The sequence below is a fragment of the Diceros bicornis genome, chromosome 2 (genome assembly GCF_020826845.1).
Source record: "Diceros bicornis minor isolate mBicDic1 chromosome 2, mDicBic1.mat.cur, whole genome shotgun sequence".
In the NCBI taxonomy this organism is placed as follows: Eukaryota; Metazoa; Chordata; class Mammalia; order Perissodactyla; family Rhinocerotidae; genus Diceros; species Diceros bicornis.
Window position 1 is genome coordinate 31,793,981 of NC_080741.1, and position 14,815 is coordinate 31,808,795.

Below are 14,815 nucleotides of genomic sequence, written 5' to 3' on the forward strand. Positions count from 1 at the left end.
TGTACTCTGGTTACCTTACATGCCCGAAGATCGACTGTGGTTTCCAGCAATGGAAATGAACCACTGATTTCCCTCTGAGCTTGCTGTCTTAAGATTACCATCTCAGTTTTGACGAAAACAGATGTCAAAGTATTGAAGGCAGGGTAAGGATTTTAACATTCTGGCTTTTAAAATAGTTGCTTTTAGATGATTTCCACAGATCTGTCTCCATGGAAACTGGATGGGAAAGGCCACCACTGGTCAAAAGTAAGCAGTTTTCCCTTTCAGGTCATCTGTTGGTTGTCAGGAGGGATCTGGCCCTGCAATCCAGGGAGGCTGCCACAGCATAAGTCTGCGAGAGTTTGACTAGTAGATATATACGTGAACAAGAAGAGTTTTTTGTTTGTGTTTGTTTTCTCAATTCTGTTTTACTTTCAGCAGTTTTCCTTTGCAATTAGCAGAGAGAGAAAGCTGATCTTGGTCTTTAACCTATAGCAAATACACTAGTATACTGTTTAGACTTCTATTTATCTCCTTTATTTGAAAGGCATTGACTTTGGACAGCACTGTGATTTAAAGTTCCCCAAAGGGGAATCATTCCTTACTATGTGCAGTGTCATAAACGTTAAAGTATTCTGGAAATACATTTTAAAAACCACAATGGTTATATCTGAACTTGTAGCAAGGAATGCCATCTTCTCAAAAAATATGAAATCATTTGTTATGCCAGCAGCATAAAAGCACAATAAGATATTTATAATAGTAGCATTCTTGCTTTAAAGTACTTTGAAATCCAATAAAGAAATGGAATACATCCATTAAAAAGTTTTTTATTATATAAAAATAAGCAAGACAGGCAGGTGGAAACTATGTTTAAATTTCAAAGGATATTTTCTCCTAATTTAGTAGTTAATCATTGAGGTAACCAATAAGCTATTTAAAGCTATTTCCATAACACTAAAGTTAAAAATGCTTTCCCCATATTTCTATATCAATATTTACATGGAATGCAATTTTGAATATATCTTTACTCAATAGAGATATAGCAGATTATATTTTGATTTATTAACCAAGCTTCTCCCCCTCACATTTCCCTGTGCCCCTTCACCATCTTTCATTTAATCAAGTATATAAGTCTATGGGATTGCCTAAGAGAAAGTATGACAGCAGAAAATGGAGAAAAAAATAATCAATTTTAGCCTCTTGAGTCTCAAAGGCTATCCCTCAGGATGATGGAAAAGAATACTAGATTTGGGGAAAAAACATGATAGATCAGAGCCAGGCTACACTCCCCAGGCTAAGTGTGCTGGTTGTCAATTTATTGCCACTTAGCTCCAAATCCACCCTTTGTTGTCCTGCTTGTGACTCTGGATATTTCTCCGTTGCCAGCCGGCAGGATGTTCAGCTCCATCAGTAGAGGGCACTGGAGGGACACCGGAGGAGGATGGAGCTTGTTTTTCTGGCTCCAGTGATGCTCCTGCCTTGCCTCAGTCCTGCGGCACTGAGCAGTCAGCACCAATGCGGACCCCTAGTGGTGCCCACCCCCTGCCAGATTCAGTGGCACCAATACTGCAGGTGGCTTCCCAGAGAGGTCCATGGAGCAGCCTTCCCCGGTCCTATAGAGGGCACTTCCCAGCACACCACCCTCATGCGCTGATTTCCAGCAAGTTCCATGGCACCTCACCATAGATAGCTTGCCCCAATCCCCAGAGGGAGGCTTCCCTGCAAGTCTCCCCCACACAGCACCTCAGCAGATTCCTCAGACCTTTCCAGTGAGGTCTGGACCTCAGGCCAGGTGGGGGTATCTTCTTCTATTTTGTTCCTTTCTTGATGTTTTGCCTTAGCCCCATAAGTAGTCACTTCCCTATTTGCTCTTCTGATATTCTTTAGATTTCTCTTCCCCTCCTTAGTAGATAATACACTGTTAGAGTTAACAATTCTTCATATTAAACCTGCATGTTGAAATTACTGTGTGGTTTCTATCTCCGGATTGGACCCTCACTGATACAGATTTGGTTCCAGGAATTTCCAGGAGAAGGACCCATACCAATGGGATTTAGGAATTGGTTTGATTGTGCCCTTGGAACGGAGCCCAGTGCTAAGTTTTCCACCAATAGGACATAGGATGCTGGTAATCCACAGCATGCAATGGCATCACAATTACTCAGATTATCACCTTGATGAGGAGCCAACTGAAGCGAGTGCCCTGGAAGCCCGAGTGACTGCTGCACTTGACTTTTAGAGACAGTATGGAGACTACGAGGGCCATGGTGCGGGATGGATCTTCAGGGTGCACTGGTCACTTACAGAAAGAAAATGACAAGCTTGGGTCCTTTAATTCGCAGTGCAAGTCATGGTCTGAGACCCAGAAAGATTCCATGACAGCCCTAAAATAATCTGTTATTTCTTGCTGCCACAGCACTGATGTGGCTGATAATCAAACACAAATTTAATTGGACAAGTTGCTAAATTACAACGTCAGTTGAATGAACACTTTGCCAAGTTTCTCGTGTGAAAGCCGGAAAAAAGAATAAGATCCTAAAACTTGAAATAGGAACATCTTGTCAGATCCAGATAAAATTGACAATCTTGAAACTCAAGTAACTCTGAGGCATCATTGCCAGTAGCTTGTCACCCTGTGTCTGAAAAGACAAGCCTTCCTTTGCATGAAACTCTATACTAACCTCATCTGAGACAGATAGGGGGTGATATCTTAAACAGGGATGCTTACTCCTCTTAATTACAAATTATGACCCAACTTGACCTAACAATGAGGGTCTACTCCATAACTAGGGTCATATTTCAATATGATCCGGGAGAGTTGGTGCACCTTATGACCCAGGAGGAAATAGTGTACACATCAAAAGAACTGCAAGACTTTGCTATTACATATCAGCAGTAACTCAGAGAACATGGAACATGTGCAGGAGTGGATTCCAAGAGTATTAGGCCAAGAAGGGTGAAATATAGCACTAGATCAGGTTGAATTCATTGATATGGGTGCACTCACTAAAGATTCTAGATTTAATGTGTTAGTTCATGCAGCTGGAGGTAGCAGCTTAATTGGTTCGTGTACTAAAACTTGGACTCAATGGTGGCTTACATTTAATGAGGGTAAAATGCCAGAGCTTCCCTAGCACATGGAGGAGGGAATTAAAAGGCTTGGAGAGACAGGAACATTGGGGTGGCTTTACCACGTGTGACTTGAGCACTCACTCCCCAATTACGTTCAGCAAGAACACTCAGACGCCATTCCTTTCACTAAGGCATTGAGCAATACATTGGAGAGGGGAGCACCAGCATCCCTGAAAACCTCTCTGGTTTTTCTCCCTTGTAGTCCAGGCATGACCCTGCAAGTCCGTGATTCCAATGGGGATCACATGATCCCAGAGAAGCAGAGGCCAAGTGGCAGCACGTGACCACGAGTGACAGGCTGGGAGCATTTACCATAAAGGGCAGCAGCCATGTTCTGCTAACTAGAATACCTTGGTCCACAGAGATCTTTGGTGGTGGTGAATTGATTAGGGTGTTCCTGGAAAGGAAATCGGTGGCCAACCTCCTCGAGTATTCCTTAATCTGTATAACAGAAAAGAAACTCTAGGTCTGGGAGACAAAACTGACTTGAGTTGTTGTTGCCCCAGTGGAGAGTCATAGCCTCCCACAGAGTTTCCAGACCTCAATCAATTCAAAGACCCAAAGTTCCTTGGGAAAGCCTGGGTCCCTTGAGGAAAGGCCCTGAAACATTGCTATAAGTACACAGTATAAATTTTCCTCCAAGCCATCCCCAGAGAGACCTGCAGCCATTTACTAGAGCAACTGTTCACAGGGGAGGAGGACACACACAGCCTTTCAGGGAATACTGGACACGGGTTGTAAACTGACACTAATTCCTAGAGTCTTATAATGGTGCTATGGCACACCAATCAAAATGGGTTTTTGCTTGTTTGTTTGTCTGTTTGCTTCTTGGGAGGTAGGTGTATTAGCCCAAGTTTGACTTACAGTGGGCTCAACTGGTATACTGACTTGGTGGTACTTCTTTCTAGTACCTGAATGTGTAAGTGAGATTGCCACCTTGGCAGGGACGGAATCCTCACATTGGTTCTCCGGGTCTTAGGGTGAGGGAATGTTTATGTGTTTTGCTCACTGATACGTCTCAAGTGTTTAGGATAGTGGTTGGCACGTAATAGGCACGTAATAATTATACGTCAAATGAATGAATAAAGGAATGAATGAACCGCATAAGACATGCAATCTTAAACTTCAAAAAAATTGTTACTTTCTTGTCCAAACGTCTACACTTCTTTACCTACAAAAATTTCTTTTCTTATTAAGAGTGCATACCTTTGGTAAATGAACATTTAAGTTAAGTTACTTATCATTAGACTGATTTCTATAAATAATTAACAGCCATTTTTTGGGCCGGCCCGGTGGCTTAGCGGTTAAGTGCGCGTGCTCCGCTACTGGTGGCCCGGGTTCGGATCCCGGGCGCGCATCGACGCACTGCTTCTCCATGCTGAGGCCGTGTCCCACATACAGCAACTAGAAGGATGTGCAACTATGACGTACAACTATCTACCGGGGGGCTTTGGGGAAAAAAAGGAGGAGGATTGGCAATAGATATTAGCTCAGAGCCGGTCTTCCTCAGCAAAAAAAAACAGGAGGATTAGCATGGATGTTAGCTCAGGGCTGATCTCCCTCACACACACAAAAAAATGATAACAATTAATAGCCATTTTTAAATATTGATTGCTTCCCAAATGCCTAAGAGTCACTGAGATTTAGAAATAATCCTGGATTTTGTGTGCTTTTAGTTTTCATTTCTCTGAGAGGTCCTGGTTTTAACCCAGCATCCTCAGGGTTAGTGAGCTGGCACTACTTTCCTTTCTTTCCTGTAGTGAAGCTGCTTCAGAAGGCCAGCAGTGTCCCTACTTTCACCCCCAGAATGAAGGGCCACTTGTATTGAAGTTTGGTTTTGGTTGGGCATTAGCAGTGAAAGAGCAGGTTAGAAGTCATAGAAAAATCTGACATATTTGCTTTTTTTATCCTACTACCTTCCTAGCTCTGCTGCTAAGCCAAAGTGTTCCCAAACATTTGTAGTTGGAGAGGAAGCATTCATTCTAACTGAAAACTGCACAAAGTTCTTCAGCAATATTAGCACCAAACTTGCGTTTAAGATGAAAAGGAAATAAAAACCTAGCACACTGACCTGCGTGATGTAGATGATTTTGTGCAGCTGAATTAAGATCTGCTGAATAGGATCACTGATCTGACGTACTTTCCTCTGGGACACAGCAATCCCTGCAGATGCTGTGGATGATAAATTCTGCCATTAGTCAAGACTCTGGTTTTCTCTTTCAAAGGTGATATTAGTGGAAGATAGGGTAAAATTCTGAAAAAAAATTTTTTTTTAAAGCAAAGACCCTCATCCTACCAATGAGACAATATGCAGAGACCCTGTAACACTTCGATATTTTATGATATGGGCTGCACAATTCCTTCCCTTTACTGCTCAGATGTCTAAGTAACATAATGACATTACCTATCACAACATCTGAAAGACTATTTATCACTTAGATATTCGCCTGCAATTACATCAGGCTGCCACCAGGATACTGGCGGTGCCTTGGATACTGTGGCTATTGAAAAGCTGAGCTTCAGATACATGCAGTGAAGAAGCTATTACGTTTTTAAATTTTAAAATTGTAATGCCCTTAATAACACATTTTAAAACTAATTTTATTAAAACTGCTAAATGCAAACACTGAATAGGCACTCTTACAGAGCAAAAAGCCCAAAAAATTCTAAGTAACAAAAGCTACTTAGAAATCAATAACTTTCAAACCCTTGGTTATTACAAATTATAATTTTCACCTGGATTTCTCTCCAGGTCTAAACAAGACACATTTATAATTTATCCTGAATTCTCATCATAGAGCCACACCACTTTCACAGTTTCAGGCTAGCTTGGTGTCAAATTGCATGTGAGCTGCTTCCCCAGCATCAAAAGTCATAGCCACAAGTGGTCCATTCTTAACTTTGAGGAATATAAAGCTATTTAAAGGAACGGCCTTGACCCCTAGATTAGCCACAAGCCCACCTCTGACTCCTCTCACCCTCAGATCTAGGCTGGAGAAAATGGAAGAGAGACTTCAGATATATGGACGTGTGTTATCTTCCCCACCCCCTGCTCTCTCCCTCCATCCTTTAACCTATAGTGTGCTTTCTGCAACAATACTTCTCTTGCCAATTGCCTTTTTTAAAAGAAAAGTTCCAAAGTCCCTCTTTTCTTCCCTCCATACAACCTTGAACCTATATGAAATTCAATTTGAATACAATCATTGTTTTAGCAACCGCTAAGATTTTGAAATATGATTTTTACATAAATGCTTTCTGAGGAAGCTTGCATATTTTACCATAAAAAACTTGTTTTCAAAACATTTAAGGAGAAAATTTAATGTGGTCATTAAAAGATTCAACTTGTTTTATTATACGCATATGAATGTTTATATTTAGGACACAAAACACAAAAGAGAAAATAAATATAACATTTAAAGAAGTATTATTTTCTTTATGGGTTTCTTTACTGAGTTAGTTGAGAAATGCACACAAAAAATAATCTAGTTCTAGTTTGTCTGCACTTAATACCTCGTTTAAATGTTTAAAATTTAAAGCATCTATCTCCCTTAGGCACTGTGTCTAACTCCTTTTAAGCATCAATTACTTGACCATTAAGATGAGGTTTAATAAATTACCCTCAGAGTAAAAATTTGAAGGTAAATGAGAAGAATTAAGGTAGCTCGAAAATAGGAAACAGAGAGCTAGAGATATCTGCTCCAGCCTGTAGAAATGGCCAAGTGTACATATGTCATATTTTCTACAGTGGTGCTTCTTACAGAAATAATTCTTAAAACATAACTGTCTAGACCAATATCAAAAACTAGAGGCTGTAATGTGGCCAAGCAGATGTTGTTGCTACAGAACATTAACTCTGCATTTTCTGAAACTGGAAGGCTTGGTTTTTGATCACTTTTCTGTTGACTACTTTATGTTTTTGATATGTGGACTTAACATTCATAGGTAACGAGTTACAATCTCACAGCATGGCAGAGAGTTCTTAGATTTGTGACGACATTTGGAGTGGGGTATCACACAGGTTTGACTCTACCTTGCCACAAGAATGTGCTCATCTGTGGCCCTAAATACAAAAACAGAGATAGTTAGCTGAGATGCCTGTCTTCTGAGTTACTCAATTATGCAACATAACCTAAAATTATTTTTCTTAAGACCCTTTGACCACTACTCTCTCAATCCCAGTAAATCCTTGACTTTTGAAAATAGTTTTGATTGCTTACTCTCTAAAAAATAAATTTAAAAATGTTTCATTATGCACCTTGTAAAACAAGCAAACAAACATGAAAACAACCCAAGCATTACAGAAGAGGCTCATGGCTACCTGGAACCACCACCCACCAGCCACCTCCTCAGGAGTAACCTCTGACATCAGCCTGGTGTGTTGCCTTCCGGTCACTTTTCTATCCATTTACATACAGAAGTGTGTACCTTCAGAACAGTGTTTTTCAAACCATGGCTAAATCCTGAAATCAGTTTAACGGGTCATGGCATTTTGAAAAATGGAATGGAATGAGATGGGATGGAATGAAATGGAAAAGGATAGAAAAATTCCAGAGTGCATTGTATGTAGTAAGAGTTCACTAGTTGTGATATAAAATGTGTTTCTTATTGAGGGTCATTTCCAAAAGAGTTTGAAAGCTACTATTCTAGAAAATCTATAGTATTACCTCATGCTTCCTTTCTTTCTCTCTTTTCAAACAAATAAACAGATCATAAGGCTGTTTTACAATTTTTTTCTGTCTGTCATGGAGATTCTTTTTTGTCCACACACACAGTTCTAGATCATTCTTTATAACCACTATTGAGTAGTACTACATGTTCTGCATGCATCACAGTTTACTTAGGCACTTCTGCCTTGATGGGCACTTAGTTTGCTTTCAATTTCTCATGATTATAATGATGCTGCAATGAGTATACATATGCATGCCTCATTGTGCATAAGTGCAAGAGATCTTTTACAGTAGATAGGAGAAATTAAATAGCTGGGCCCTCAGATATACATATTTCCTACTTTAACAAATACATTTTAAAGTGGCTGAATCAATTTGCCCTCTGACCAGAAGAGAATCCATTTTTCTACATCTTGATCGACACTATATCTTATCAAACTTTCAGTTTTGCCAATCTCATTTTATTTTATTTTGTGTTTATCTGAATGCTGGTGAGGTTATTGCACTTCTTTGGTGAATTTCCTGTTTGTGTTCCATGCTTTTTTTTTCTTATTGATTTGTAAATGCTCTTTACATAGGCTGAATACTAATCCTCTTATTGTATTTGATATGTTAAAAGTATTTTCACCTAATCTGTTACTTCTTTTCTATTTAAAGAGCATTTCTCACCCCTATCACCTAGACTAAAGGTAACTTTTAGTCTCGGGTACTGCCAGAACAGTCTCTCAGTTACTTGCTGACGCTATATCATGGTAAAACAGAATCCCATGATCAGTTCAGCACTCCTGGGGTGCTCTGGCAGGATTACTGAGCTGTGAGTAATCACATGAGTTAGAATTGGGGAGAAAAATGAAATTTGAAACTGGGAATGATGGCAGGGGTAGGGCTGTAACGGGTAGGGTAGGGCATTTGCAAACCCTCTTGATTTCCTAAACAACTTCAGCTAATCCTGGGTATGAGAACTATTATTCCTCCTCTTCTACCTAATCAAAACCTCACAATTTTTTATATTTATCCCACCCCAAAATGTATATTTATCTTAATAATTTTAGGACAACAAAAACAATAAAAATCCAAATAGATATCCTTTTGAATTTTTATTCTTTATTTAAACATTAATAACTACCAAGTTCATGGTAAATCTTAGCTATATCATTTTGAGTTTTAAAGCATTCTCTTTCAATAAACCTTTCAGATTAGCACATTGAAAATACTACACTTCCTAACGATTCACAAAAAATGCAACATATCTATACTGACAATTTTGTCCTAAGAATATTTTTTTTTTTTTTTTTTTTTTTTTTTTTTGTGAGGAGATCAGCCCTGAGCTAACATCCGCCAATCCTCCTCTTTTTTTGCTGAGGAAGACGGCCCTGGGCTAACATCGGTGCCCATCTTCCTCCACTTTATATGGGATGCCGCCACAGCATGGCTTACCAAGCAGTACTTCGGTGCGCGCCCGGGATCCGAACCAGCGAACCCCGGGCAGCCGCAGCGGAGCGCGCGCACTTAACCGCTTGCGCCACCGGGCCGGCCCCCCTAAGAATATTTTTAAAACAAGTTTCCCTTAAAAAGACATTACAGAAGCTGATTATATTTCAATGTCAGTCATATATAGTATGTCCATGATTCATATCTATGTGGTTCCCACTGCAAAAGACAGACAATATTTGGTCTCACTAAAATTTAAATAAAATCAAAGTTTAAAATTGAAATACTTTGTATTCATTTTATAGTTTTATTAATATAGTGATTTAATTAGCATTTTAAAACTTAGAAGGAAACCACAAAGTTCCTTATAAGAGGTAATTTACTTAAAAGTGTCAAAAAAAATTATATTTGCTAGCTTACTCTGTGGCAAGCACAACACTAAACGGCTATTTTTCCCCTCTTGAGTAGTTGGCAGGAGGACCTAGAGGAAGACCAATGCCTTTTTAGCATGGACTTGGGTGAGACACTGGGAAGGGTTTTACACATTTTGTCTCATTTAATCCTCACAACTGTTCTGAAGGGTAGTTCTTTTTGACCCCATTTTACACATAAAAAGTCTGAGATTAAGGAAATTGCCCAACCAAGACTGCAGAGCAAGTGAGTGCCGGGCTATGAAACTGGGTGGGCCCTAAAACACTACACTGACTCAGTCTAGACGGGAGTTAAGGGGGTCCCAATACTCCTCCTAACTCATCACTAGGAGGCCGTGAAATCATGGACAATTCCTCTGGTTACCTCAAATATAAAATATTATCCAAGCTCCTTCCCAGGCCTGAAATACTATTTGTCTTCTTAAAAGGGTTGCTACTTTTAATATGATGTTCTACCTATACCTTTGAACATTTAATGGATTAAATATTTTTGGAAATCATATACATGTAATAAACTGGAAGCATCAGGTCTTTGTAGCGTGTGCAGTACACTATGTTTTGCCTTAATATCTCACGGCACACTACAATAACCAAGTTAGTTGCACATCCCCAATGCGTCGAGATTTGATTTATGCTATATATGCAGTCTTTGAAACTACAATTCACAATGCAAGCCCTGAAGCTGTTAATTACTACAAAATTGGATTACAAAAGATGGATTACACCGCATTCTTCCAGGTGACCAAGATATAGTATCAACATCTATTTTTCTGAATTCTCTCTGCTGAGAGTCAGAAAATTTTGGACAACTGGAGAAGAGAAAGTTTCCAGCAGGAGCTCTTTGAAGAAGTAAAACATATTTTGGCCCTCTATGAATGGGGCTAAAACCTACATGGGCTTCTCTACATTGGACCAACTGCTCTGTTGAAAGATGAAACAACCTTTTAACTTTAAGTATGGTGAACAGATTTGCTCTCATCTTTTTCCCCTTACTTTTGTAAAATGCAATAAAGTAACTGAATTGTAGTTCAAATCTACAAATGTTCAGCAATCAACCCCTGTGCTCAGCACTGTGGAAGGCACCAGAAGTTAGACAACTGATGCCGCACTCACAAGGGGTTCATGGGAGGTTCACCCAGAGAACCATGGGATGGGGGATAGAGAGTTGATACAAAGGTTTCATTTGAGAAGTCCATGAAGAATTAATAGGCCTTCAATAGGCAGAGGACATGGATTTGGTGTGAAGAAAAGTATGCTTGAGTGGCAGCTTCTGAGTAGAAGGAACAGTTCCAGCAAAAGAAAAGAGTCAGCTAAGTGAGGGCCACATCTGGAGAACAGCAAAGTGTCCAGTTTAACCAGTGTGCAGTACAATAAAAAGGTATGGTATTGGGTACAGCTGAAGAGGTAGCCAGGGACCATATATGACGGTGATCTTATGAGGAGGGCCTGGAGCTGAAGAAGCCTGGCTTGGAATAGCGTGTGGTGACTGTCTGACTGTGGGGATCAGGAGCCAGGACGCTGCAGAAGCTTGGACCCGATTCATTGAGAGAATGGTGTCCCATGGAAAGGGAGAGGGAAGTGAGAGAGAAGATGATGACTGGGGGGCTTGGGCATGGAATCCTTCCCAACAGAGACCAACAGAGAGTTCCACAATCAGGTGGAAACTGTTAGGAAGGGACGTAACAATCTGGGCTTGGTCCCCTTGAAAGCCCCGGTGGAATTTCCCACAGGACGTCAGGAAGCCACATCAAAGCCTCAGCTTCTTTCACCTCCCAAGTGATCAGGCTCCTTTCCCACCCTTCATGTGAACCTTCAGAAACAAGCCATTTAAAGCCCAAGGAAGCAAGGCTGCTTTGAAGCCTTTCACTCTTGAATTCTGGCTGAATCACCCTTACATAATGCAGCTCACATCCTGTTCAGGCTTAATTTGTGTGTGTGCGCGCGCGCACGCGCACGTGAAGATTAGGGTTTCCCTGAATCCCAAACTTAATATCTCTTTAGTGATTCCTTCAAAATATAAAATATGATCTCAGGATTTTTAAAGTTGAAGTTCCTAGAAACAACTACATACTATACATGGCAAGATGCTATGTGGATGCTGTATTATTTCCCACACTTACTTTTGACCTCATGAGCACCCCATAGTCAAGCAGCAGAGTGTGAGGCTAGCATTGCCCCAAGATGAGGTGGTAGAGAGGAACCAGGGAACAGAGAGTACATTCTTGGGATTTAAGAAACAATAGTCTAAGCAGAAGGCAGAGAGATTCAAAAGAACTGTTGCTGAACAACAGTTCTCCTACCTGCCCCTCCTGGATAAAATAAAGCTTCTCTGAGGGGAAAGGATGAAGAGACAAGAAGAAAAGAAAGTCTCAGAAGAGACTCAAATTCCAGCTCACTTTGGGCAAAGCCTGGGGTAGGAAGGAGGGGAGAATTGGATGATGGAACTGTCTTTAAGTTTGGGGATTCATAGTGGTAATGCTGTGAGCTCAGTTCCCCTGGGGAACTCTAAGAGGTCCCAGTTATGCAGATGTTCCCTGCATCATGTGGCATGGGGTGGGGTGGGACAGTAGAGATAGCTTCCTGAGGTCTCAAGTCTCCAGGCCCAGAGAGGCGGGGAAGAGCAGGCCAACCTTCCCAGGCCTCCAAGAAGGTGAGCTGACAGAGCAAGAAAGCTTGCCCTATAGAGGCCTTGCCTTCATTCCAGGGGACACAGTCACAGGTGGAAACCCGGACTGGGAACTGGAAGTCAGGTAGGGCTGTGCCACTTCTTTGGATGCCAATGTGGAAGGGTAACCACATCAATAATCAGATCAGATACCAGCAGAGGCAGTCTCAAAGCTTCAGTACCATGATGCCAGCTAAGTCCTTGGAACAAAAATACTACCCAGGGAAGAAGAAGAGAGAGAAGGGCAATCCTCAGTTTGTCTGACGTTAAGCCTGATATGATAAAAAAAAATCACCAACACATTGAAATTTACGTTTAGGCTAATTGATCATGTTTTCTGATATGTGGAATGGGAGCTCAATATAAAAATTAAGTTTCAGCATTGGGAAAATATAAAAAGTTAGATTTTTGTTCCTGAATTTGTGGCCTAAAAATAGCATATGTATTTGGTCTAGTCCATATAGCCTGACTTTTCTCCACTGACTTACGCTATGCTACAATGGCTAACCAAGTCAGGTTAGCCTGACTTTTCTCCATTGACTTATGCTACACTACACTGATTGCTTACGCTATGCTACAATGGCTAACCAAGTCAGGCTGGCTCCCTTCATTCCACCTAGAGGGAATTGTTTTTTCTGAAAGTCAACTCCACTGACAAAGCCCAGAATTCTCAAGAAGAAAATATTGCAGTACGAAAAACACACTATGTTCAGCACTATAGAGGCAAAGGCAAACCAATTAAACTAAAAAGAACAGAAAGAAAAGATGGGATACCCCCCCCATTCAATTACCTAAACAAGAAAAATTTATCCCAATCATGGAAAGTAGGCAAAATGATTATTGCTGGATTCTCTGACATTACGCTAGAGCATTTTCTAATAACCCCACTTGATCCTAACATAATACTCCTGGGTGATGTCCTAGTATATTTAACTAACAATCCACACCAATAAAGAAGCAGGCAGTTTATAGCCTCTAGTGTTAGCAATGAACCTGCAGAAACTGACATATTGGTACAACTTTATAGTCTGATTAAGGAGTTAGTCACAAAAATATATGGTTTTATTGCCCTATAGAAATTTGACCAACTTAATTTAGCAGTGTTATTTCAGCTTTTCATTCTTGACTAACTATATAAATCCCTGTTCTTCAAATGCTCTTGGAAACAGCTCTTTTATCCGCCATCTGGTTTCATCATTAATGGGTTAAATAAAACTAGGACACTTGCTGAAGAATAACTTTAATAATTGATTTTTTGCACCCTAAAACAGTAAGAATGGCCAGCCCCGTGGCTTAGCGGTTAAGTGTGTGCTCCGCTGCTGGCGGCCCCAGTTCGGATCCCAGGCACACACCAACGCACCGCTTCTCCAGCCATGATGAGGCTGTGTCCCACATACAGCAACTAGAAGGATATGCAGCTATGACATACAACTATCTACTGGGGCTTTGGGGGAAAAAATAAATAAACAAAAATTATAAAAAAAAAACAGTAAGAAACAATAAGTAACTATATAAATAAAAAAATTTTAATTTACACACTATCTAAAACATCCCAAATAACCTAGGGAACCATAGTGAGGAATGTCAATTAAGAACGGCTATGGTCTCAGCTCTACTGGAGGGCAGACAGGTGGCCTGGCCTCTTTCTCATTACTATTGGCTCAGCTGTCACCATCCTCAACATTCAAATTACTGTATGATAACAATTCAAAGGGAGTTATAAACACTCTGAAACTATTTTTTAAATTCCATTTAAAAGCATTAATAATGGCAATCTGGAATTTAAGAGCCTTGCCTTTCTCCATCAACTCAATTATTTTGTACACTATGCTACAAGCCACACTGACCCCCCTCTATTCCTACCAGAGGGTGGTGTACCTTTCTTCCCCTCCTTCCATTTAGCCTCTCCTCTAAGGCAGAAACTCCCAGGGCAGGATTGTGAGCTGCCATTTAACAGGTGAATTGCAGTTTGCACTTGGTCTTGTATTGGTATAATCAATAACTTTTGTGAGTCTGAGTATATTTTTGGAAAGATATTTTCCTACAAAGAATATGAAAAAAATCTGCATCTCCAGGCAGCATCCTCCTGGGAGCTGGTCCACACTCCCTCAATGCCTCCCTTGACATGAAGAATTAGGAAGCAAATCATCACCGCTAAAGAAAATCTGTTGTCTCCCACCCCAACCCCAATCTGATGTTTAACATTAAAATACCATTGTTTTCCCATTCTTTGAGTAATCATAAGATTACTTATGCAGTTTCTCCCAATAGCAAAGATAAATAAGGGTTTATACAGTGGTAGGTCTGCATCAATTACTCAATAAGCAGTTTTCAAGGGCCTCATCTCAGAGGAAATACTCAAGATATATGCAAATATGCTTACCATCTAGTTGGGAAATCTAACCAATATACCCAAACCCAACAAACAATGTAGAAAAGTATATAATTATATGCCAAATTGCATGGTATAGACTAGTGATATAAGAGTTTTGATTAAAATCCGGCGA

At 40.4% G+C, this 14,815-nt stretch overlaps 1 protein-coding gene across 7 annotated transcripts in view; it reads right to left on the minus strand.

The window, feature by feature from the left end:
• Positions 1-14,815, minus strand: part of NEK10 (NIMA related kinase 10) — a 218,789-nt gene that overhangs the window by 21,874 nt on the left and 182,100 nt on the right. For 5 of the 7 annotated variants that reach the window (XM_058553999.1, XM_058553988.1, XM_058554006.1 and 2 more), the window contains one exon: positions 5,186-5,286. In XM_058553999.1, the coding sequence (XP_058409982.1) occupies positions 5,186-5,286 (101 nt within the window). Of the gene's footprint in view, positions 1-5,185; positions 5,287-7,144; positions 7,175-14,815 lie in introns of all 7 variants that reach the window. The other 2 variants (XM_058553994.1, XM_058554028.1) reach the window with 1 other exon arrangement.